This window comes from Oreochromis niloticus, linkage group LG7 (assembly GCF_001858045.2).
Source record: "Oreochromis niloticus isolate F11D_XX linkage group LG7, O_niloticus_UMD_NMBU, whole genome shotgun sequence".
NCBI classification, from domain to species: Eukaryota; Metazoa; Chordata; class Actinopteri; order Cichliformes; family Cichlidae; genus Oreochromis; species Oreochromis niloticus.
Genome location: NC_031972.2, coordinates 57,221,758 through 57,246,901, shown reverse-complemented (window position 1 = coordinate 57,246,901; position 25,144 = coordinate 57,221,758). Strand labels below are relative to the sequence as shown.

The 25,144-nt window shown below is 40.8% G+C and overlaps 1 protein-coding gene across 2 annotated transcripts in view; it reads left to right on the top strand.

Moving 5' to 3' along the window:
- Positions 1 to 25,144, top strand: part of itpr2 (inositol 1,4,5-trisphosphate receptor, type 2) — a 61,114-nt gene that overhangs the window by 1,106 nt on the left and 34,864 nt on the right. For both annotated transcript variants that reach the window (XM_005470931.4, XM_013268674.3), the window contains exons 2-37: positions 3,571 to 3,641; positions 3,874 to 3,992; positions 4,958 to 5,044; positions 6,094 to 6,252; positions 7,015 to 7,113; positions 7,263 to 7,346; positions 7,498 to 7,644; positions 9,477 to 9,572; positions 9,869 to 9,922; positions 12,558 to 12,709; positions 13,212 to 13,311; positions 13,394 to 13,554; positions 13,646 to 13,787; positions 13,942 to 14,100; positions 14,739 to 14,911; positions 15,138 to 15,257; positions 15,493 to 15,678; positions 15,765 to 16,016; positions 16,099 to 16,246; positions 16,355 to 16,505; positions 17,727 to 17,914; positions 18,010 to 18,133; positions 18,249 to 18,306; positions 18,439 to 18,616; positions 18,904 to 19,071; positions 19,505 to 19,591; positions 19,686 to 19,811; positions 19,935 to 20,057; positions 20,216 to 20,416; positions 20,777 to 21,028; positions 21,192 to 21,317; positions 21,441 to 21,569; positions 21,783 to 21,903; positions 22,840 to 23,021; positions 23,344 to 23,486; positions 24,006 to 24,114. In XM_005470931.4, the coding sequence (XP_005470988.1) occupies positions 3,571 to 3,641; positions 3,874 to 3,992; positions 4,958 to 5,044; positions 6,094 to 6,252; positions 7,015 to 7,113; positions 7,263 to 7,346; positions 7,498 to 7,644; positions 9,477 to 9,572; positions 9,869 to 9,922; positions 12,558 to 12,709; positions 13,212 to 13,311; positions 13,394 to 13,554; positions 13,646 to 13,787; positions 13,942 to 14,100; positions 14,739 to 14,911; positions 15,138 to 15,257; positions 15,493 to 15,678; positions 15,765 to 16,016; positions 16,099 to 16,246; positions 16,355 to 16,505; positions 17,727 to 17,914; positions 18,010 to 18,133; positions 18,249 to 18,306; positions 18,439 to 18,616; positions 18,904 to 19,071; positions 19,505 to 19,591; positions 19,686 to 19,811; positions 19,935 to 20,057; positions 20,216 to 20,416; positions 20,777 to 21,028; positions 21,192 to 21,317; positions 21,441 to 21,569; positions 21,783 to 21,903; positions 22,840 to 23,021; positions 23,344 to 23,486; positions 24,006 to 24,114 (4,975 nt within the window). The remainder of the gene's footprint in view (positions 1 to 3,570; positions 3,642 to 3,873; positions 3,993 to 4,957; positions 5,045 to 6,093; positions 6,253 to 7,014; positions 7,114 to 7,262; positions 7,347 to 7,497; positions 7,645 to 9,476; positions 9,573 to 9,868; positions 9,923 to 12,557; positions 12,710 to 13,211; positions 13,312 to 13,393; positions 13,555 to 13,645; positions 13,788 to 13,941; positions 14,101 to 14,738; positions 14,912 to 15,137; positions 15,258 to 15,492; positions 15,679 to 15,764; positions 16,017 to 16,098; positions 16,247 to 16,354; positions 16,506 to 17,726; positions 17,915 to 18,009; positions 18,134 to 18,248; positions 18,307 to 18,438; positions 18,617 to 18,903; positions 19,072 to 19,504; positions 19,592 to 19,685; positions 19,812 to 19,934; positions 20,058 to 20,215; positions 20,417 to 20,776; positions 21,029 to 21,191; positions 21,318 to 21,440; positions 21,570 to 21,782; positions 21,904 to 22,839; positions 23,022 to 23,343; positions 23,487 to 24,005; positions 24,115 to 25,144) is intronic.

The following is a 25,144-nucleotide window of genomic DNA, read 5'->3' as shown; positions in this document are numbered from 1 at the left end:
TACCCCCATTTGCTCTTGTCATTTATTGTTAATTCAGTTAATTCTGTGAAGTTTGTGGAGGTGCTCATAGATGGTGTTTACTGTGTCATTTTAATGATATTCAGGAATTTATTTTTTTTTAAAAAGGTGGAAACCACTGGTTTTGACTACTTCCTATGTTATAGCACTTGCACTCAGTAGATTACTTATCAGTTTTACTTGGTGACAATAAAACAGCTTGTCTTTGCAAAGCAGTGTAGAAAAAGAAGAAGCTGCGCACACAGTTTGTTTGGTTGTCACCCCTGATGAGCTGAGAGCTTCAGCGCAAGGTGAAATGCCTCGGTGGTTCCGGGTTACACTCTGGCCTCTGAGCCTGCTGAACGAGTGTGGAAACACTGACTCTGAGGAATGGCTCTGCCCCACCCACGTTCTCTCCTTTTCCCCCACTCTTGTTCTCTCTCCTTTGTCCTGCTTTAAATTCTTCCTGCAAACAGTTACCTCACATCAGATGCTCAGATAATCCGTAGAGTTTTGGAGCAAATAGAAGCCGAACTGTGTGTAACCCTTGAATGCAACGCTGTTTCCTGACTTATCATCTGCTGGTGTGAACTAAGCTGCGATATTTTACTTTTAAATGAAAAGCTCCCAGAACTGTAAAGGCGTGTGGTAATGCAAATCGAAGCGACGGCACCCTACATGGTACACAGAGGCTGTAAATTTCAAAAAAGCAAAAGTGCACAGCAGCGATTGTTCACGCCTCCTTTTGTTGCAAAGGGAAAATAATAAAATTCTTATCAGCCTTTCAATAACTCACGTAGTTTGATTGGTGCCCTGAGAATTTTATCAAGGACTCTGCTGTGCCAGAGCTCACTCAAGGCCAGAGAGAAGCAGCAAGTAAAGCAAAGAGCCTGCAAGATCCTCCCAGAGCTGCAAACCCTGTCAATGCAATTAAACCTCATCTACCCAGCCATGCCCATGTTTGCATAAAATAACATTAAATCTGTGAGTTCCACACCTTTCATTGCAAACTTGCAAAAGCTGGCTAACCTCCAAGTGACATCACTAACCCGACCTTTTAAGTCTTGCGGTTTAACTGGCAGATTCCCCATATTTTAATGTGTCGTAACAATCAGTCCAGTTTGTTGCAACTGACAGTAGAAACTGATGCATAGATGCAATACAAAAAACCCAAACCATTTTCACATTCATACCTTTTTACCAAAAGTGAATTCATTGGAAAAGTCTGTTTAATTAGTATGTGTGTGACTCATTTAGATTACCGTGGTATCAGCAAGTTAAAACATGCATTCGTGTTGAAATTGTTCACATGCATCCACTTTTCTTGCAGATGAGTCATTGTTCTGTTGCTCGTCGCTGTTCTTTAAAACATTTAACAGCGGTTACATAGACTTGCTGCTTTGCATTACATGCTCTCTATTTCTTTTTTTTATCTGTGTTATTTTCTCAGTCGACTAAACACAGGCAATAGCTATAATTAGCTCCTCTGTGTCCAGCCTGCTAGATTTATCTTTGGTTCATGTTTAACTTGGTTACAGAGTGTCAGGCACTGTCAGAGTCTTTCTGTTTGTACTAACGCCCAGCTCTCTGCGGCCCTCCTTATTTATGAGCTTTCCCAGAGAGCCCTTCTCTTTAGCCAGTTAGCCTGTGATAATGCTTCCTGTTGGGCTCTATTGTTTCTCATTTAGATGTAACTTTGATACAGAGTTGAAGGAAGCAATACACAGCCTGTAGATTGACTGATTGACTGCCGTGACTTAAAAAGGGAAATGGCTCAGCTCTCTTAAGCGGAGCTGCCAGCTTTGTATGAATTGGAGGAATTGTGCATTGCATTATGTTTCTCCCCACCGGAGGGAATGAATGGATGCACTTGTGCACCTCAAAATGTGGTGCAGAGGGGATAAATGGAATGGGATGATTATGGAGTCCTTTAGAAATTCATTAGCTGGTGTCATTGCCTGCAGAAAAAATTGTAGCATTTCTCTTCGGGAAAGTGAAAGCTGTGTGCATGCTATAAATACTGCAAGAAAACCATCTTTGGCAGTGTGATAATTTCCCTTACAGGCTTACTTTACATGAATTCTTCTAGCCTTAAAAGGGCCTTTTTCTCCACATGTCTTAGTTTTGCTTCTGCAGAATGTTCTGGTGCCTTTGCCCAGCAAGAAATATAATTTCACTTTACAGTTTTAAGGCACTATAAATAAAAACAAACAATGGGCAGGATACGGATTTAGATAAAGTAACTAGTTCAATAGTTTGGTCAGATCAGATACCAGAGTCTTCTTCCTTATGTACACAACAGGAGGCAAAGAAATTCACAGCTGGAACTCAAAGTTGCATTTTAGTCATAAAAGAAAATCCTGTAACTCTACAATCATTGAAATGTTATAAGCCTTCATTATTTAATGCTGCTCTTTTTCTCTCACTGCTTGCTTTTCCCCCACTAATTCCACAATGGGCTCTTAGCCATTAAGGCTTTTACAAGCACCTTCAGCCTCAGCTCTCTCTGTGCTGGCTGCTAACAAAGGTTGCCCAAATTTTGCAGTTTAAAGACGATGTGTGCAGAAGGACACTTAATAAAAGGGATCACTGCTTTTGACTGCCAAAGATCTGCTTCTGGTCCAATTTAAACCAGTTTAGGACACCATAGTACATAATGAATACACTTCATGGCATCGGATAACTTTAAATGGCTGTGGATGAATGTGCATTCTTATCATTGTTCTTTCCTCAATACTTTTTTCCAACCTGAACTGGGTTCTGTTTCCTTAGTTATCAGCCATCATCACTTCATAGCTTTGACTCTGTGCTCGTCAGATGTGTCAGAAAGGCGAGTTTTGCTGACCTCCTGTGTCCCTTAACCCTTTCAGTGAAACATGTCTAGTGTGTGGCAAATAAAAGGCGAGGATATGGGGGAACAAGACAGTTAACTGGATGACACCTATTGAAAGCCCGCTCATCCACTCTGAACAGAACCCACATGGTTTCCCCAGGTGGAGGTGGCCCAGTGTGCACTTTATGAGCTACAAAAGACTTCACAGGGAGGCCTGATCTTCTGTGACCAATTCAATGTGCAGTCTCACAGCTTTATTTAAAATTATCCTGACACTATTTATTTTACAGTTTTACTTGGACCCATATAAAAGCCAGAGAAACTTTGACGTCAGTTTATTCTAGTTCTTTTATCTCAACACAACACCACTCGACCTATGTTGGTCAGGAAAGCAGAGATCAAAGCACTGCCAATGTGGATGAACCCCACCCAGAAATACATCCAGATACTGGGATTGCCCTGGAGGAAATGGATGTGATGGAGAATAGACAGTAAAGCTTTTTTTCCCACGGAGTGCTAAAAACTGTCTATTCAAATCATGGTATTATTATTTGTAGTTTGAGATTCTGCCTTATGTATTTGCATGTGACAGGCAACAGTTCATGTAGTGCAAATCTCTATTTGCAAGGATGTGTAAGTGGTTTACTGCTTAATAAAATGCTCCCAAAGGAGTATAAATCTGTAATAACACACCTATAGTAATCATGTTGATGTGTTTTCATGTTTGTCCTTCTCTGCAGGCTTGTTGATGATAGGTGTGTTGTCCAGCCTGAAGCTGGAGACCTGAACAACCCACCTAAAAAGTTCAGAGGTGTGTAGGATTTTACTGGTCACACTGGTTTCTGGTCATACACACACATGCGCACACACACACACACACACGTGTACTTAGACTTTTCTGAGACTGCATTATGGGTTACAAATAAGCTTTTATGTGTTGAAATGACTTCAAGGCTTCAAGCTCTACATGTAGACACTTGAGTGTCATTTTATCTGGCTCAGGTGAGTCCTGTGAGCTTGACTGCTTTTTTTCTCTTCTGCAGATTGCCTCTTCAAGGTGTGTCCCATGAACAGATACTCAGCCCAGAAACAGTTCTGGAAGGCAAAACAAGGGAAACAAGGAAACAACAACACACAAGGAGACCTCTTTAAAAAGTTACAGGTATGAGGATTTTTAATTTTATGAGCATTTCAAAGCCTTAAAAGTTCTACAGAACTTGTATACAGTTGTTTTCTTTGTGTTTGTAATGGGGCCATTAGCAGAGAACAGACAGACAAAACATGGCCACAGGTGTAATGATATGATTACAAAACCTGACCAGAGTGCGACCTAGGATGTCCTTGTACCAAGTGCCTTTATAAACCCCATTATTCTCGAACATGGAGTTTGCTATGGACAGACTGCTTGTAGCAGAAAACACTGCTTGGGTTTATAGTGGACAGGCCGCCCCTCCCAGTCACAGCCCTCTAGGTCACACTGTTGTTGGCCATGTAAGCAATGAAGTCCCTCAGCAGGGGTACCTTCAAGAACTCCAACCAGGGACGCCGAGACGACCGGGTACTCTGAACCGTTGTTGGGCACATGAGCTCAAATGACAATCAGGAAGCAATTATGCATGAATTTATGCCTAATTACAGTTTAAATCAGGGGTGCACTAATCCAGTTTTTCAATCTGGTACAGATATCTGGACTCCGAGTACCATTTTAATGCCAGTGTTAAATTATTAAGCTTTATTTGTCAACGTGAGGATAATGTTATGAGTAAGCCAACATCATTATTGAGTTTAACATCACTTTACTAATTTAACTGTAAAATAAAATTTTTCTTTAGACCTCAGCGTGAGAGCCTCTACTGTGTTTTGCTGTCAGTTGACTATTTTCTTTCCGTTGCTCTCTGATTCACCGCGGGGGTCTCCTCTGCTTGACCAGTGACACACGAAGCAGAGCAGAGAGGTTAAGAGAGCATACTTCAGTTCATTATGACCATCCAGCATATTTTTAAAAAATGGTAGCGTGGGCTGGTCGTTGATCTTGTGTGGACAACCTTTCTGTTTGTAAACGAAATGTGGAATGAGGAAGGATGCGTATGTAATACCTTTTTAACAATCGTCTGCTTCGTTACGCAGCATGCAGCAGAACTGGAGCAGAAGCAGAACGATTCAGAGAACAAGAAACTTCTTGGAGAAGTTGTCAAGTACAGCAGTGTTATCCAGGTAGAGATAATCTCTTAAACTATGGTGTCACACTCTGTTGTGTGCTGAGCCTACCTTTTGTTTTATTGTTTATCCAGCTTGTGTTACTGTCATCTAACCCCTGACACCTCAGGCAGGTTTCTAAAAAAACAATGCTGGTATTTGATTTCACTCATTGCTGAACTCTTGCCTGAGTGTTTGGATTGGGAAACCACACATTTAACTGCTGTTGTGAAAGGTACCAGCCATTGTTCCCTTACCTTAGTTAACTCGCTTTATGGATAAGCAATTTGCCTGTATTGACTCAAAGCACAGGCTAATTTAGAACCTCGTTTGTTCAGTGAATTCAGGAAATGTCTCCAAATGAAGTCAAATTAAATAACATAGTGGAGTAGCTCGTTTATTCTACAAATGAGCGGATGGCTCATTTGTAGAATAAACTGATTCATTCATTTTCAGTCCAGTCCTTGTACCTGAGCATTTTCAGAGGAATGTTTTTGTTTATTGTTAACACACTTAATAGAGACCTATGAAGGCACCTTGTTACTTGCAGGCTCTCAAAAATGCATCATTTGTCCACTTTTCTTTAGTTGAATCTAATATCAGCATAGTGTGCAGGGTGGAGGACAAAAAAAGACGTGATGGCAGACCTAAAGCAGCACTGTTCTCTGAAGCATCATCAGAAATTGCACTTGCAGTATACACAAGCAGAGCTTACTTAGATTTATTGAGCAAAAATGTTAAATATTTCATGGTTTTAGCATTTTCTGTTTTTTTTCCCCTCCTGAATCATATGAATAATGTTTACATAAATTTTTTATGTTGTGTTTATGTTGTTTTAGTCACCTGCTGGTTGAACATAAGAAGTGTTTTCTCTGTGTAACTATGGTGCAAACTTTGAGACCATTTCACTGCATATGCCTGCCTACATTTACTTGGAAACATTTTCAAAGCAGGACTTTTTTCTTCACACTGAATTTTTTTCCCCTAACAATGATAGGTAAATGGTCTGAATACATCCTCCTCCACTGCTCTGCCCGTGTCTAAACTGCCTAATTTTTCTGTCTCAGCTCCTGCACATAAAGAGTAATAAGTACCTGACGGTGAATAAGCGACTCCCTGCTTTGCTTGAGAAGAATGCCATGCGGGTTTCTTTGGACCCTGCTGGAAATGAGGGCTCCTGGTTCTATATTCAGCCCTTCTGGAAGCTCCGCAGCGAAGGAGACAATGTAGGTTTCTCTCTCTTTGGCATCAGCTCTTTGTAGACATGAAGTACTGTACAAAAACTTGACATTCCCTCTGTCTAGACTGTCAGTTCATTGTTTGTCCTGTTCAAGTAACATTTCTGATTTTGTCCTTCTCCTTTGGCTTTAGCATCCTATGGTTAAAGGTATTGCTTCTGATTGTGCATGATGTGTGTACGTGTGTTAGGTCTGACACAGAATATTGTGGAAAAGCATGGATGCAACACCATTTCAAATGCATGTAGACTGTCAGGTTGAGGTTAAAAATCTAGTCAGCTGGTTTGCTTTTTATCTACTGTTTGCCACTGCTGAAATATTGTTGAATACTCCAGAACAGCACAGGCCACCTGTTTCTGATACCACAGTGTGCTTGTGTGTGGATGCTTAAGAGGAGAAACAGTTGACCGTGTAGAGTCTGTTACAGCTTTCTATTTTATGGACTAGAAAGCATGTGTTAAGTAAGCAAAAGGAAGTGCACTTTTAAGTCCTCGTGTCTTTTGAATGCTGCATTCACATCCTCTGGCCATGGTATGAATAAATCTGTTTGCTGTGAACGGGTTAACTACCTCAAGTGAAGCCCAGTCTGTTTTGCTGCTGTAACCCTTGACCAGAAAAAAAGAAATGGGGATGTTTGAAAAACCCTTTGCATGGATGCACTCTTACTTTCTTCTTAAGCTATTTGAAAACTGCAAGAAATTGACAAAACAGGGTCTCCTTTTGTAATTTGACTGTTCTATTGGTTTCAAGGTGGTAGTTGGAGACAAAGTGGTGCTGATGCCAGTGAACGCCGGACAGCCGCTTCACGCCAGTAACATTGAGCTTTTGGATAACCCTGGCTGCAAAGAGGTGAGACTAGTGCACTTGGATTGTTTTTCATCAGCACCGGGGTATTAAAAGGAGGATGTCATATTATTACTATATCATCATAGTGATTTCAGCAGACTGCACATGACTCTTAATTATGCGATTGTCTTCTACTTGTGTGCATGCCCTAGGTCAATGCTGTTAACTGCAACACCAGCTGGAAAGTCACCTTGTTCATGAAGTTTAGTGACTACAGGGACGATGTCCTAAAAGGAGTATGCTTTTTTTTTTTTTCCTCCCCCGTCTCCTCCCCTCTTTCTTTATATTCTTGTTATCCATGATTTTTAATGGAACCACATGCATTATTTGTGTCTTAAAATGTGTAACATGCATTTTTTCATGTTTTTGTTTGCTGTCCTCTGTCAGGGAGACGTTGTGAGGTTGTTTCATGCTGAGCAGGAGAAGTTTCTAACCTGTGACGAGTACAAGGAACATCAGTACGTTTTTCTCAGGACCACACTGCGGCAGTCTGCCACCTCTGCTACCAGCTCCAAGGCTCTGTGGGAGATTGAGGTAAAGCATAGAACAGACTGAAGATGTGAACATAGTATGTTTGGTGAATTCAGCCTCGGGGTAACTTGGTGGTCAGCAGAGATGGGCAGTAACGCGTTACTGTAATCCGATTACTTTTGTCAAGTAACGAGTAATGTAAGGGATTACTATTGCAAAAACGGTAATTAGATTACCGTTACTTTCCCGTAGGAATGCTGCGTTACTGCGTTACTAAAACCGTGAGTTTTTTGCGAGAATGTCTCATGACAGTGACGTAAGCGAGTGCGACGTTCGTGACAACAGCTGTCTGCAGATCAACAATGGATAATATATCGAGTGCGGGAGAGAGTATGAGCGTGCAGCGTTTAAAGCATGGAAGTACTGACCTTATTTTGAGTTTGATTCCATAAAAAGTGACAAAAACATTAGTGTCCGTTGTGCGTGGGAAGAAAACTTCTTTATACAGCGAAAAAAAAACCCTTAACTTCCAAGCAAGCGCCGAGTGCACTACGACTGTAATGGGAAATTCACAGAGAAACTCGCGGATTCTTCAACTGACCGCTGCAGCACACCTGCACCAGGGCAAACCTCCGCCTACCCCAGTCCTGCTTTACAGGTGAAAATAGAGCAACTAGCCTTTGACTTTATTTATTTTCTGCTGTGTTTTACTTGCATCTATTTGAAAGAGCGAGTGTAAACACAAAAAATATTTTATTTTATGTGCTGGAATGTGCAGAAAATAGGTTTAGATGTTAAACAAATTTCTTCCAGTCAGAGAATGTTGCATATAATTTAATTTTTGCTTGATGCATAAAGTTAAAAGATTAAAACTAATAAAACAAGTTTTAAAAAGAGACTTTTCCATTTGATTACATTTTGTATGATGGATTATGCAGAAAAAGTAGAATTGGGCTGAAAGATCTATCGCTTTATCACCTATTCAGGTTGTAAATTGTGTTTTAAAAAAATAACTAAGTAACTAAGTAATTAATTACTTTTGAAAATAAGTAATCAGTAAAGTAACGGGATTACTTTTTGGGGGAAGTAATCAGTAATTAGTTACTGATTACTTTTTTCAAGTAACTTGACCAACACTGGTGGTCAGGGGGCAGTTTTTGGATGAAAAGTGAATCTCCTTCTAAGTAACTGCCAGGCACGGCTTTAACAGAGTAAAAACCTGACTTGTAAACTGTGCTCAGCACAATTTGGATAAGCGGATATTAAAATTGCTATGAAAAAAGATAATTTAATCATGACTTTATTTCCCCTTTATGCAAGATATGTGCTCGTCTTTAGTTCTGTATAAACCCGTCTGTTGTGCTGCATGTTCCTCTTTATCAGCTTGCAGTAAGCTGAAGTTCCTGTTGTCCCTCTGTTTGTGCCAGGATGTACTTCTCTTACTGTATCAGTGTCTGACATGTTGTTGCAACAGTCTGCGGAAAACAGAATATTCTTGTGTTCTTGCCAGTGTGTAAGAGATGACACTGACTCTGACTCATTCTGATACTGCGGTGCAAAATGATGTTGGCGTACCAAAAGCTTTAAAATCAAGACATTTATGTCCGTTTGACTTAGTTCATAATCTTCCAGGTCATGTAACCGCACAGTGTTACATTCATCGAATTAATCTCAATGCTTTTATACCAGCTGTCTTTTTTTTTTCTTTTTTAAATGTGCAGATATATGTCTGAATGTATGTGCAGTGCTCTAGTTCACATACAAGCTGTGAGCAAGATAATTAAAGCTCCTCTCAACTGCTGGACACTGAAATACATTCTTTGGAGTGCTACTGTTGAAAACATGCTAATCTCTGATAGAAAAATAAAGCTTCTTATTTTGTGCCCTTATGTCAGGTTGTGCACTATGACCCCTGTCGGAGCGGAGCTGGACAGTGGAACAGTCTCTTCCGCTTTAAACACCTGGCGACTGGAAATTACCTGGCAGCTGAGGTGTGTTTCAGTGATTCTCTTTTTTTTTTTTTACCTGCTTTTAAAAATCAGCTGACATTTATAATCATATGGCGTTTATTGTTCAAACTGAGTGTACCTGCTTTTCAGTTTTGAGTGAGCACAGCTGAAGAAGATTTTAGATGATGTGCTGTAGGTGGCAGTGTTCCCATTGTTATGCCCACTATCACCCATGCATTGCTGTTGAATAGATTGTATTAGGTGTTGATGATGATAATGACTCTGTCATCGGAGCTTTCTAGATCTGAGGCCACTGACGGGTCATCTTCTCTCTGCAGGTAAACCCTGAATTCATACCCAAAACTGTGGAGACCAAAGGAGATGTGAATCAGGTAAACAAGCTCATTTACATGTAATATCACACCCCCTTGACCTCAGACTGTGGGTCACTTTAATTTTGCTTATATATTCTTAATACTAAGGCACTGTCAGTATTAATGAATTTTAGAGCATGTTTAATTCTTTTTCTTTTTTCTAAATTCAACTGAAATAAGACGAGTTAATTAACACGAGAGAAACTATGAACTAAAAAGTGTTTTTAAGGTAAATACGTGGTAACTTCAAACTTCTCTGTCTCCCCATTATTTGGTTATGCAATGCCACCACTTCCTTTCTCTCTTTCTCTCTCGCACACACACAAACTCTGCCAAACTCCAAATCTATATCTAGACATTTCTTTCAGCTCTTAGTGAGCTTGCACATTTGTATTCTGGCAATGCAAGGAGCATGCACACCAACTCTCTCAGTCTCGCACACTTTCTCATGCACATGCTGAATTTCAGACACACAGGGGGCTCCTTACATAACGTCTGGGTGTGTGGGGGTGCCCTGCGAGAGGGGATGGAGGGGAGGCAGACGTGCTGTCTGCTCTGCTCCACTCGGCTGTGCTAAGCTGGTGGGGTGAGTCACTAGCAGAGCGGAGGGGGAGGTGGAGGAGGAGAGTGGGAGGATGGAGAAGCTGAGGCATGGAGGCAGCTCCGGGGAGCTTCCCATTGACATGCAGAGAACAGTGGGAGAAATTAACCCTCGCCATTATCTGCAGTATCTGCGCTCTTTAGGAGCCTACGTACTGCAGTGTCTGACACAACACACCGAGAAGTCCCGGCTCTTTATGTTTTCGGTGTAATTTGTACTCAATTAATCAACATTAGGTCTTATTTAGGTGTATGCATGGAAAAACACAACAACTTGACACTAGGTATGTCAGTGCAGAGCCAATACTTTCCATACTTACAATTTTATTTCAGCATGGCTGAATATTTACTGTGCAGCCGGATGTACTGGATCTTTTTTCCATTGGGTATGCGAGTACAATTTGAATTATTGCCTTGGGATGTTGGTAGATTTGCTAGATTGCACATGAGGAGAACAAAATGTTTTTATTGCCTTCAGTGCTAAACTGTTTATCAAATCAATCAAAAGTTTTTACATGGGTGGAAAAATTGTAGAGTCAACGAAACGCTTGAATCAAACATTCTGTTTAATCTTGTAATCTGAAGTTTTTTGAGTGCAGCTACAGAAAAAATGAGTTTTTTATTGAAATAATCTGAATTACTGTCATTGATTTGTTTTTTTTGTTTTCACAAAACCAGACTACCTTTTTGCACTCGACTTTAGTTTTTCATTTAGTTTAAGTTCCCACTGAACTATGTTTGCAGAGGACGTGAGCTGCAATTGGAGTAGGAAGCAGGTGGAGGTATGCACTGGAGAGAAGAGGAAGAAAACACAGGACACATGGGCGTGAATGAGATGGGGGAAGATAAGGGAATGATAAAGATGTGAGGAGTGGAAGTAGTGAAGGTGGATTAGTTTAAATTCATGGAATTACAGTGAACAAGAGGGGGGAAGAAGAGAGTGCGGAGGAGGGTGAAAAGGTGGAAGTAAGTGTATGGGGAGATTTGACAGAAGGATAGCAGCAAGAGTGAAAGGGAAGGTTTGTTAGTTGTGACACTAACAAAAAGACAGGAGGCTGAGCTGGAGGTAGTAGACTTAAAAATGCTAAGATTTTTTTCTCTGGTGATGAACAGGAGTAAGAGGATTAGAAATGAGTATTTTGGAGGGACAGGTCTGGTTACAGAGGTGACGCTGAGATGAATATGAAGCTGCCAGGCAGGAGGAAAAGAGGAGGTTCATGGATGTAGTGAAGGAGGAGATGCAGAGGGTTGGTGTAGCAGAGGAGGATGTTAGAGATGCTGTGATATGGAGGCAAATGATCCACTGTGGCGACCCCTAAAAAAGGAGCAGCTGAAAGAAGTAGTAGTAAAAGATAATGACTTTGAATGGTAGTGAATTGTAGAAAAAATAGGAAAGTGAAGGAAAGGAAGATAAAAAATAACATCGTGATTTACATACATGAAGTCACTCAATACATTTGAGAGTTACCAGTGCCATCCAGACCCTGTTAGCCTGTTAATTACTTTGTGTTAAATGTCAAAAAACCTGTTTTTCTTTCCTGTGCAACTCCACTGTATGTATGCAATATTACATGCTGTATTTAAAAGCAATCATGAGTCCACTTGAGTAGCTGGAACTAGCATTAACCCAAAAAACAAGCAAACCAAAAAAACTTGAACAATTTGAGTCACTAAAAAGTTTTCAATTAATTTTCTTTTGACTTTTAGACGTTTGAGCAACAAAAATAAGCATTTTGATGCAATGGTTCAGGAGGATAATTTGCAAAATAACCCCGTTAACCTGTGTATTAATGAGTTGCACTCTGTACAACTTTCTTTAATTGACCCATTTGAGCAGCCAAGCTCTGCAGAGAGATTTCTTTTTTTTTCAAGTTAAACCAGCACCGACTCTGTGCTTGCTGTGCTGTGTTGAGTATAATAGTTGGAACAGAGTGCACTCCACTGACTCTGACTGACGAGTAACTTGGCTGTGCCATATAAGCTTTTAAACTGCACGCACAAATGTTTACTTCCTTTGTTTTTGTGTGTGTGTATGTGCGTGTGTACGCTTCAGAATGAGACAGATATTGTGTACTCGAAGAAGAAGAATCAAGCAGCAGAGAGGATTGCTTTCACCTTGGTTTCTGTTCCTCATGGGAATGACATTTCATCTCTGTTTGAGCTGGATGCCACCACTCTGCAGCGTGCCGACTGTCTCGTGCCCAGGTCAGTTATTCCCACGCGAGGCAACGCTAAAGAAAATAGGTTACAGCTTTAACGGTGTCCACAGGAGGCTCACAGTGGCTCATGTCAGAAAATATTCCATTTCTAATTCTAACTTCTGACCATTTTTCTTGAGATTACTTTAATTTTGTTGTTAATAATAATCATAGTGACTCACGGGGGATGGAGTGAAACAGCCTTATTAAAGGTTATTCTAGTTCACAATAAGTGGAACACATTCTAGGTTAATGTCTGTAACTTGTAAAAAAAAATCAATCACAAACCATTGGAGTAAAAGTTGGAATAGCTGCTAGAAAACAGAAATTTTAGCTTCATAATGGGAATTTGTGCCTTTCAGTATCCTAAAGTCTTGCTGCTGCTAAAAATAAGAATTTAAGAATGGATGTAGGTTAATTGACCTAACTGGATGGATCATTTTTAATTCAGTTACCACAGATAGATAATTAACTGACAATTATGCTGTAAATAAATTGTCCTTCCTCAGAAACTCCTATGTCAGACTTAGACACCTGTGCACCAACACCTGGGTGACCAGCACCAACGTCCCCATTGATGCAGATGAGGAGCGTCCAGTTATGCTCAAGGTCTGAATATGACCACACTCGCACACACTCGCACTAAACCTGGATAGATTACTTAAAATATTTCTTTTGGCTGTCGCAATAGATTGGCACCTGTTCTACTAAAGAGGACAAAGAAGCGTTCGCCATTGTGTCTGTTCCCCTATCAGAGGTCAGAGACTTGGACTTTGCTAATGATGCAAACAAAGTCTTGGAGTCCACTGTGAAGAAGTTTTCCAACTCCAGTATTAGTCAAAATGAGAGGAGGTACAGAAAAGCAAGCACCGTGACACACGTAACACCGGATGATGTGCGTACTTTATGTTCTGATGTAATATTTCATTCATGCATATTTCAGGTTTGTGACTAAGCTTTTGGAGGACCTGGTTTACTTTGTATGTGTGGTGCCCAACAACGGAGAGGATGTTCTGTCTGTGGTCACATCCACGCCCAACCGGGAACGGCAGAAACTCATGCGGGAACAAAACATCCTTGCTCAGGTCAGGAATATGTAAACACAGGTGCTGATTGGTACTAAGTATTAAAAAAGGCCCCGGTGCAAAAGTCTACTGCAATGAATGATACAACTAAATTACAGTAAAAACATTTTATGTTCAGTTCTTTATCAGTGCATTGTGGTTTTTGCTCGTCCAGATATTTGGCATCCTGAAGGCTCCATTTACAGATAGTCGTGACGGGCCAATGCTAAGATTGGAGGAACTGGGAGACCAGCGCTATGCTCACTACAAGTACATGTTCAGTCTGTGCTACAGGATCCTACGCCACTCCCAACAGGACTATCGCAAGAACCAGGTATATTGTCAGGCTGTGTGTAAGTTGTTGTTTTTGGGTTTGATCAGCTAACCAGTGCGGGGAAAATAATAAAATCATAAAATCATTTGGCAACAAAGTCTCTGGCACTTTGTTGGTTATTTGGTTATTTTTTTTCAGGCCAGGAAAGTTGTTCCCTGGCCTCCATACAAGCTGATATTGAGTTTTCACTGAGTTGTCATCAGGGTCATTAACAGAGTCAATAAGATGTGAGGTAGCTAAGGATAGAGGTGGCTTTTGACTGGAACCAGTATAGATTCTGCCAGATGGTCTGAAAAAAATCTATTGGGGACCCCAACTGATGTGTTAATGGTCCTAATCGAGATAGTAGGTCTCAAAAAGAAAAATCGCAAATGCATGGCAACATTCAGTCAACAATTGTGCTATGGTGACCAAAACGGCAAACTTGTATCTCTTCCTTAATTCCCTAAATTTTATTGCAAATCCATTTTTTGTATTTATTATTTTTTATTTTAATAAAACAATAGTCTGTAGATAACTTAGTAAAACCCCCAATCCTTTGGTGAGTCTCACCCACACACATATATACACACACACTTTTATGCCACCACCTTCTGCATTACGAGTGTTGATAAACGCATGTTCATTTTCTCATGCAGGAATATATAGCCAAAAAATTCACAATCATGCAGTCTCAGATTGGGTATGAGATTCTGGCTGAAGACACGATCACTGCACTGGTGCACAACAACCGCAAGCTGCTGGAAAAACACATTACAGCCAGAGAGATTGAGACCTTTGTCAACCTGCTGAGGCGCAACAGAGAACCCAGGTCAGTCAAGCAGACCTCCCAAATATTAGACAACCCCAGGGAACAATTACATGGAGGGAAAAAATGCTGGAAAAGTGTTAAATTAGTTCAAATCTATCTTCCAGCTGCTGCTTACTTTAACTCGATATATTTTATTTCTACTATTTTTATATGTACTGCTTAATCTTAAATGTAAATATATATTTAAACAAACATTGGCATTTCATGTCTGCTCTGCTTTGCACAGATTTCTGGACTATTTGTCTGATCTTTGTGTGTCCAACAAGACGGCCATCCCCATCACACAAGAGCTTATCTGTAAATTCATGCTGAATCCTTCCAATGCAGATATCCTCATCCAGACCAAGTGAGTCACACCTGGTGATTGTTATATTTTAAAATGTCCCAATTTAAACCATTTTAAAAAAATATTTTTCAATATGTGATGCCTTTGCACAGCGTGCGAGACTGCCGTTTCCTCCAGAGCATCTATCTCTTGTGAAATGTATATTTTCAGCAGCAGCAGCTCTACATCAGTGTGTAAAGTGAGCAGTTTTTCTAGCTACTACTTAATGTCTCACTCGCTCCTTTATCCTTCCAAGACTAATCTCAAACATAGAGACCAGCAACCTGGAGTCCTCTCTGATGCAAGAAGAGGGGGAGGAGGAGGAGGTTTGGCTCTATTGGATCGACAGTAACAAGGAGCCCCATGGCAAATCCATCCGCCACATGGCCCAGGATGCTAAGGCCAGCCACAAATGTGATGCCGAGATCATTACATACTACAGGTCTCTCTAACATTCAGTTCCACAAATGCGTGCACAGAAACCATTTTCTCCCTTTTCTGACAATTTCTTCTTCTTCTACTCCACAGGTACCAGTTAAATCTGTTTGCTAAAATGTGTCTGGACCGACAGTACCTAGCCATCAACCAGATCTCCAGTCAGCTATCTGTGGATCTGCTCCTGCGGTGCATGTATGACGACTGCCTACCCTACAACCTCAGAGCCTCCTTTTGCCGCCTCATGTTGCATATGCATGTGGATCGTGACCCACAGGAGTCTGTGGTTCCCGTGCGCTATGCCCGCCTCTGGACCGAGATCCCCTCCAAGATCAACGTTAATGAGTGAGCATCTAAATGTTGGGTTATGTGTGTTTACAAGTATAATTTGTGAGTGACTACATGTAGATTTTAATGGCTTCAACAGGTTTGAGTATGAGTCAACTGACAGCTCAACGGAGGAAATGAAGAAGAAGTTTGCTCCCACTATGGAGTTTGTGGAAGAATATCTTAAGGATGTGCTAAACCAGGCTCATCCTTTTGAGGAAAAAGCTAAGAATGAACTCACATTGGAGGTAGGATAAACAAAGCTTCAGACATAACTTTGGCATGGTTTTTTTTTTTTCATTTACTGGTTTTACTGGGTATTTTTAATGATGGATCACATTTGATTTCTCTTTCAGGTGGTGAACCTGGCTCGAAATCTGGTTTACTTTGGTTTTTATAGCTTTAGTGAGTTGCTGCGCCTCACACGCACTCTGCTGTCCATCTTGGATTTCGTCCAGTACCCTGCCAGCCCCTTGAACAAGCTCAGCAAAGGCCCAGAGGCTGGCGGTTAGTGCAGTTATGTGTTTAAATTACTGTATGTGTGTCTTTGAAATTATTATTTTTTTTAATCTAAATTTAAAAAATCAACTATAATATTGATAAATTACAAGATTTGTCCTCTGAAATACCAGACAAGAGCTCAGCATCAGTCAAGTTTCTAAATGTAAAATATTCTTGCCATTGTTAAGAGTATCCAGGAATAAGGCTGTGAATGAAAACATGAGGTTTCAAGTCAGCTGTTAAAGTAGCAGGAGAAAGCAGAGGAACAAAATTTATCATAAATTTTGTTATAGTTAATTTTTAGAGGTTTTTAGGGAAATAAAAATGAGATCAATGAAAAAAAGGTATGAACTTACAGCTAATGAGACGTGTAGATGGTTACTGAGGATTTTCTGCAGAGAACAGACCTAAAAGGACAGATCTGCTCATGCACTGCAGACAGGATTTAAACAAAAATTACAGTTTTTAAGATTGGTGAACAAACTGGTAGATAAAAATGTTTTTGAGGTTTAATGACATGAAAACACGAACTATATATTAACTTTTCTTCAGCTGGAAAAACATCTGGGTCATCTACAGTGCTGTGACTTGTCAAATCAGACAAAGATAACCAGAGTAAATACGAAATGCAGTTTTTTAAATGATGATTTTAATTAACTGAGGGAAAAAAGATATCCAAACCTACCTGGCCTGTGTGGAAAAGTAATTGCCACCTAAACCTAATAACTGGTTGTGCCACTCTTTGCAACAAGAACTGCAATCAAGTGTTTGCGATACCTGCCAATGAAACTTTCACATCCACGTGGAGGAATTTTAACCCACTCTACTTTACAGAATTCGAATGAACAGCCTGTTTGAGGTCATGCCAAAGCATCTCAATCTTTAAATCATCTTTCCCAAAAATGTGGTTTATCACAGTTAATTCATGATTCATGATTTATTAATAATGTTGCCATATGTGAAAAGTAATTTGTTTATTATTCATTACTTTTTCACATAGGGGCAGGTAGGTTTGGATAGCTTTTTAAAAAAAAAAAGTTTTATGATGTGAAATGTGACAAATATGCAAAAAACACAAAGAAATCAAGAAGAGGGCAAATACTTTTTCATAGCAGTGTAGCATTTTGTTTCCCTTGACTTTCTGAGCTTTTAATGAACTCTTTAACTTCCATAGGCTTGACATACAAAAACACATAATGAGACATGTATAAATCTTATTTTGATTAGGCAACAATGTCCTGCGAACGATCCACGGCGTTGGTGAAATGATGACTCAGATGGTGATGAGTCGAGGTGTGCCACACATCCTCCCTGACTCTCCTCCTTCTCTGCGCTATGGGAAGGTGCTCTTCCTGCCTGAAAATGAGGATTTGATGGTGATGGACACAAAACTAAAGATCATCGAGATCCTGCAAGTCAGTGCAACTTCTGGATGTTCTGGTTACCATCACTGCTGCATTTTTTTTTCAGTGCTTGACACTTTTTTGTGAACTTTGTGTTTTCCTGACAGTTCATCCTGAGTGTGAGGTTGGATTACAGGATCACATACTTACTGTCGATCTACAAGAAAGCGTTTGGGGACAGGGCCTTAACTGACAGCTCGATGTCTTTGGCCGATATGCCTCCAATGACACGTGAGACTTTCCTCTCTTACCGTGCAAATGCAGAAAAGTTATTCTATTATGTTATCATGTATTAATTAGTGCAAACTGCCGTGTCACTTTTTCTTTCATTTTATTTTGTCTTCAGCTTGTGAACCTGACATAGATGAGATTGTACAAAAAGCAGAGAGCATGTTTGTAGAAAGGTAGGTGAACATGCATTTACGCCTTTATTAGATTGACAGTAGAGACAAACAGAAAATGTATGCCAGTGTTTTTTAATACGCTTTCAAACATTCAGACAAAGAAACTTAAAATTTAAATTTTTTTTTACACAGTTCTGACTTCAGCTCTGAGTTGAGCGCAGTGGAGCTGGACGGTGAGGATGGCCGGACATTTTTGAGGGTTCTGATCTATCTCATCATGCAAGATTACCCCCCACTGGTGTCTGGCTCTCTGCAGCTCCTCTTTAAACACTTCAGTCAGAGATCTGAGGTGCTGGAGGCCTTCAAACAGGTAACAACAAAGCAGTTGCACTTGACACTTGGTGAAGCACTTTCTGAATTAAGTGATTATTTTTTTCAGTACTGGTTGATGTAATCAGTTTGGAGGAGGAGTGTTCTCTAACAGCTCTAAAATGCATCACTAAGAGATTCCTCAGATGGAAAAACTGCCTCAGAGCCAGTTTGACTCCAAAGTGGTGCACAAAGACTTATTGGAAGATAGAAATTTCTTTTGTTTATACATATTTTAGGAATATCCCTGTCTGACTTTACTCTTCATTGTGCGCGTGTGTGTCTCAGGTCCAGCTGCTAGTGTCAGAGCAGGATGTAGAGAACTACAAGCAGATCAAGGCGGATCTGGACCAGCTGCGTCTGACTGTTGAGAAGTCAGAGCTGTGGGTGGAGAAGAGTGTAGTCTACACCGGTGAAGAACTTGCAGCCAAGATGGCCAAAGAGCCAAACGCTGAGGTGCTGTGCTCGTATTTAAAAGTAAAGCATCTAAAAGCAACGTTTTACATTTCAGAATTGGATATGACATTTTCAGCTCTCTCGGAAATTACTGTTTGTGTTAAATGGGCCATCAGTAATTCTGCTGCACTGTAAATGGCTTTGATGATTGTTGTTCTTTCTTCACAGCTAATGAAAAAGTCCAACTGTTTTGTTAGCTCAATTAGTAAAAAACGTCTGACTTCACAGGGAACTGCATTTAGGCGCTTGTGTGTCACAAATTTTTATTTTTATTGTTATTCTTAGAGTGTCTCCGTTTAAATGCTGGAAGTCTTTGCACACACTTTAATAACTCACGGAGATGGGATAAGGATGTTTCAGACCTGTAACAGACCTGTTTTCAAGTGGACATTGAGCACAACTGTTTTGTTCACATGTCTCATGTCTCTCTCAGGAGGCTGTTCTGAGCCCGGTGCAGGATGGGGAAAATAAACCTCAGATTGACAGTAACAAGGCAAACAACTATAACATCATCAAAGAGGTGCGCTGCACATCCTTATTTCAAGTGTGTTCCTGTTAAATGTCTGTTGTGCTCTTGTGCGTCTACAAAAAAAATTTGTGCATCTCATCTATAGATCCTGCTGCGGCTCAGTAAGCTGTGTTATGGCAACAAGAAGAGTCGCGTGCAGCAGCAGAGGCTGCTGAAGAACATGGGAGCTCATACAGTGGTGCTGGACCTGCTGCAGATCCCTTATGAGAAGGTGAGCTGTGTACACAACAGCCAATTTAATGACTTTCTGCTTCAATCTGTGTGCAGCGTAGTTACTGGATGTCTTCCTGATTCTCTAATCATCTTTTATTTCCCCGACGCCGTGTTCTCACAGAGTGATGACAAGATGAATGACATCATGACCCTGGCACATACGTTTCTCCAAAACTTTTGCAAAGGAAACCATCAGAATCAAGTTCTCCTACATAAACAGCTGAACCTCTTCCTCACTCCAGGGGTGTGTAGATATGACTATGCTCCGCTTTTTCTCATGCTGACATGCCTTTGGGTGTCCTCTTTCTAGTAGTGCGACAGCCGTATGCTTTCTTTTGATGAATGATTCAGTGTGCCGTTTAAGTGAATGTTATCATCTTCACAACTCCTGCTTTTCTCCAGCTGCTGGAAGCTGAGACGATGCGGCAAATCTTTATGAACAACTACCAGCTGTGCAATGAGATCAGTGACCGGGTGGTCCATCATTTTGTCCACTGCATCGAAACACACGGAAGACATGTTCAATACCTCAGGTTTTTGCAAACCATTGTGAAGGCTGATACAAAATATGTAAAGAAATGTCAGGACAAAGTCATGACAGAGGTTTGTTTTTATTGTTTGTTTTTTGTGTGAAAAATTGAAAAAATTATTTTATGAATAGGAAACACTCATGTGGAAATTCTCCAGATCAGTTTTCATGTATTTTTCTTAATAACTGCAGCCACTCATCTAACTGATTATTTAAGAATTTAACATGTGACAGATTGTTATAACTAATCATAACATTTCATGTTTGGTTTTCACTGAAATTGAGAAGATGAGAATACATGTGCCCTACACAAAGAATCAATTATGAATTGAAAGGCTCTTTTATGCTTTGATGCTTACTTTTAAATGAATGCCGGTGTGCGAGACTCTTCCTTAAACCTTTCTCTTTCTTGGGTTCTTTGTTTGCGTGTCCAGCTGGTGAACGCTGGCGAGGATGTGCTGGTGTTCTACAACGACCGCTCGTCTTTCCAAGTGTTGTTGCAAATGATGGGCTCTGAGCGGGAGCGGGGCGATGAGTATGGAGCTCTGGCGTATCACAACACACTCGTGGAGCTGCTGGCTGCTTGTACCGAGGGAAAGAACGTCTACACTGAGCTGAAATGCAATTCCCTGCTGCCGCTGGATGACATTGTTAAAGTTGTCACTGATGTGACTTGCATACCAGAGGTAGTGACCAGATATTTTTACTACACAATAAGAATAAACATTGAGCTGTAGGGTAAAGATAAATAATATCACTATCACTCCGGAACATTTTTTGGTCACATTTCAGTGCTGTGTGCCTTCAAAAACTAATCAGGCATTGCCTTTTCTAATTTCTCACCCTCAGGTCAAAACTGCTTATGTGAACTTTGTGAATCACTGCTATGTGGACACAGAGGTTGAAATGAAGGAGATCTACACCTCCTCCCATATCTGGAAGCTCTTTGATAACTTCCTGGTGGACATGGCCAGTGTAAGTCAGGTTCATTCACCTCTTTTTCTTTCCTTATGAGCCTGTGTATGTGTCAAGACTGTTGCCTAGGAAATGATAGAAATGATACTAGACATATTCCTCTACATGATTTTTGTAATTTAGGTGTGCAACACTACAACGGAGCGTAGCCATGCAGATCTGGCCCTGGAGAAGTATGTGACGGAGACGGTGATGGCCATTGTCAAAGGTTTCTTCAGCTCACCCTTCTCTGTTAATCACTCTAACCTACAGGTATGTCTTCACCCCTGACAAGCATGCAAATGTCATGGATTTGGATAACTTTGTGGTGAACATATTTAATGGAGATTGAGTTGTTTTTAGCAGTAATGTAGTAATGACCTCAGAGACATTCAGTTTTCAAGTCATGCCATCTGATTGTTCCTCTGTATTTCTCTGTGGTTAAGGTTTCCGCTTTTTCTTCTTCTTCTTTTACTTACTATATAGACAAACCAGTCTATCTTCATCAAGCTCCTCCAGTCGGCCTTCCGGATTTACAACTGCACGTGGCCCAGCTCAGCTCAGAAGGCTAATATTGAGAGTTGTATCAAAACACTGGCTGATGTGGGTGAGTGATGCAACTCTGCTCTTCAGCCTCGATAGGAGATAGTTTCATTACTTCACATTCACTGTATATTTAAAACGTTTTAATTCATATCTTACGGTGCATATGCTGATCTGAATTTTTATCAAATATTTATTGCCAAAATGTTGCTTTGTAATTGTCCTTTATTTGACTTATTATATGACGTAATTGTGTGCAGCACAGTTCCATTGTCCTCTGATGGATCAGCCAAAGTTAGGCATTGGTTGCATTTGCTGTTGTAACATATTTGAAAAAGAGATCTTTCACAACACCTCCACGCAGTCTTATAAAAAACTAAGTACGCCCTGTGACTTAGTAGCTTGTAGAACCGCTTTTAGCAGCAATACCTTGAAGTAACTAGTTTCTGTATGACTTTAACATCTGTGAAATCATTGTGGAAGAATTTTGGCCCGCTCTTTTTTACAGTATTGCTTTACTCCATTGAGGTTTGCGGCATTTGTTTATGTGCAGCTGTCTCAAGGTCCTACCACAGCGTTTCAGTTGAGGTCTTGAGTTTGACTGGGCCATTGCAACACCTTGTAGGTTTCAGCCATTCTCTCATAGATTTACCAGTTTTAGCACATGGTGTCACATTTGACTCTAGAATACTTTGGTGTGCAGGTGAGGTCGTGGTTGACTCACTGACTGTGGCATTGTGTTAAAACACATCTGAATGCTCCATACCAGCAAAATACAGAAACATCTGCTTTGGTAACAGTAGCTGATGATCAGTTAATCAAGTAAACTAAAGATCAACACCTCCTATTTACCCTCTTAATTCCTTTGCAAGAAGTACTCAGTGTGTGCTTAGTTTTCCATAGGGCTGCATAGAGTCCTGTGAAAGCCTCCCTTTTTGCATGACTGTAAAATTAAGCTCACGATGACATCTCCTACATGTTCTATGTGTTCTTCCTTCAGCTAAGGCACGGTCCATAGCCATCCCGGTTGATCTGGACAGCCAGGTCAACACTTTGTCTCTCAAGGTCCATAGTAACATGGTGCAGCGAGCAGCTAAAGACTGGAGAATCTCTGCACGTACACGACCTCGCAAGGAGCCACTTGGTGGGCCTGACTATAAGAACATCATAGAGAAGCTGCAGGTGAACTTTTATTCTAACACTGGGAGTCTACATCTATGCTAGCAGCTCTGAGACTGCCTGCAGACACTGCAGTGCTTTGAGTCTATGATAATGTGCAACATGCTCAAGACGGAATATTAGGCAAATGAAAATTTTGATCTGATGACTGTGCTAAGCTGTTAAAATTTATCCTCCGGGTATACAGAAAGTTTAAATAGTCACAGTAGTGGCCTGAAAAATTGACATTGCAATCACTTGAAATTACGTAATGTATGAACATGCATGCTCATCAGCACTACAGTCTCTGCTGCAGCACTTTTAATGCGTCTGTTGTGTTGTACAGGGGGTTGTGTCCCATCTGGAGGAGCAGTTCAGTCCAAAGGTTCAGGCAGAGTTTTCTGTGCTGGTGGATGTTCTGCACAGCCCAGAACTGCTGTTTCCAGAGCCTGCTCGTTTACGCTGTGAGGGTGGAGCTTTTATGTCCAAGTAAGCAACTCTATAAACTGTCTTTAGAACAAAGACAGCCCGCAGGCCACATTTTAAAGTGTTTGTCTGACCATTGGGAAAACTAGCAGCATGACTAAGTTAGTATTTTGAGTTATGTGCAGTTTTTGACAATGTTTTTTTTCATCTTTTTATCAGGTGTGTAGACTCTGGAAAAGTAAAAAAAAGAATAAACTTGCAAAATACACTCTAAGTTATAAATGAACGACATTGCATAGAGCCACATTCAGCTTTAAATGAAACAAATGAGAGTATGGTAGCAAAAAGTCAGTATTTGTGGCAGTGGCCTGCATGCACTGACAAATACATTTTGTAAAAAATACTCAGACACATCATCAAACCTCTGAGGGTGCTGTCACTATTTCTTCTTTTTGACGCCCTCGGGGAGCAGAGAGGGAGATTTCACCTGCGGTGATCATTAAAGCGTGGCCTTGTTTTGTGAGCAAGCGAGTGCATTAACCAGAAACCAAAATGACGCAGCAAATCTTATCGCTCTTCCAGACTAATCAAACACACCAAGAAGCTGATGGACAAAGAGGATAAACTGTGTCTAAAGATCCTGGAGACGCTCAGAGAGATGCTGGAAAAGAAGGAAAGCTTTGAGCAATCGGTGAGTACATGACACTTTGTGAACTTGTTAAAGTCACCTAAAGTGAATGGTTTTAGGGTGTCACATTCACCTTTGCATACAAATTACATTACCTGAGTGAGAACATCCAAAAGTTTGCTTTGCATTCATCCCCGACTTCATGTGCCGGTAATGCTGTGCTCCTATCAGCAGTGCAGTGTAGTCCTTGTTTTGTCTCAGGTCTGTCAGCCCAGAGCCCAGACTCCCCTTCATCAGTATGCTGTGGGCCTTTCTGTGTTACATAAGGCAGGGAGGCACTTGAGGACACACTCGCACTGAGAGGGAGAAAAGGAAGGAGGAAGTAAAGGAAGGAGGAGGAGGAGGTGGTGGGGGGGGCACGCACTGAACAAACAAATCAATACTGCAGCGAGTTGGGGGTACAGGAGCCCCTGTCCTGCTGCACCTCCCTCTCAGCCAGAGGCCCGGGAAGTGAATGACTAGAGTTGGTAGGATGACACGCAAATTTGTGTAGAGGAGACTCAAAGAGGTGGCTACGTGTGCGAGAGCGCACATGTTTGTTCACACTGACAGGGGTGGAAGGTGAGGGCCAAAGTACAAAAACATCAAGCCTGTAATCACTTCTTGGTCCAGCTGTGTGGCGAGAGAGGGTGCCAGTGTGAAGTTCACACAGGATGCGCCGTTCCCATAAAGACCTTTTATCAGTTTGCACAAAAACATGACATGGCGACTCTAATAATCGTCCACTGCTTTGCTTAGTTTGCAGCTCCGTTTGTCTTGTTTTGAAAAAAAGTGGTAGGAAAGCACGTTTGCATGTTTCATGCGATTATCATTAGTCCACTTAAGGCACAGCTTATGAAAGCATAACAAATGTATGTTCTTTTACCTTCTATTTCAGTATAATGGTATTACTAATACTGTCAGGACTACATTGCTCAATATAGTACACGGCAACTTGTTTGACTTCCAGCTGCTTGAGGAGTCAGAGTTTTGCTTTTCCCTATTTGTGTTTGTATCGTGTGTCAGTCAGCCAAGCTGTGTTTTTTTTGTTTTG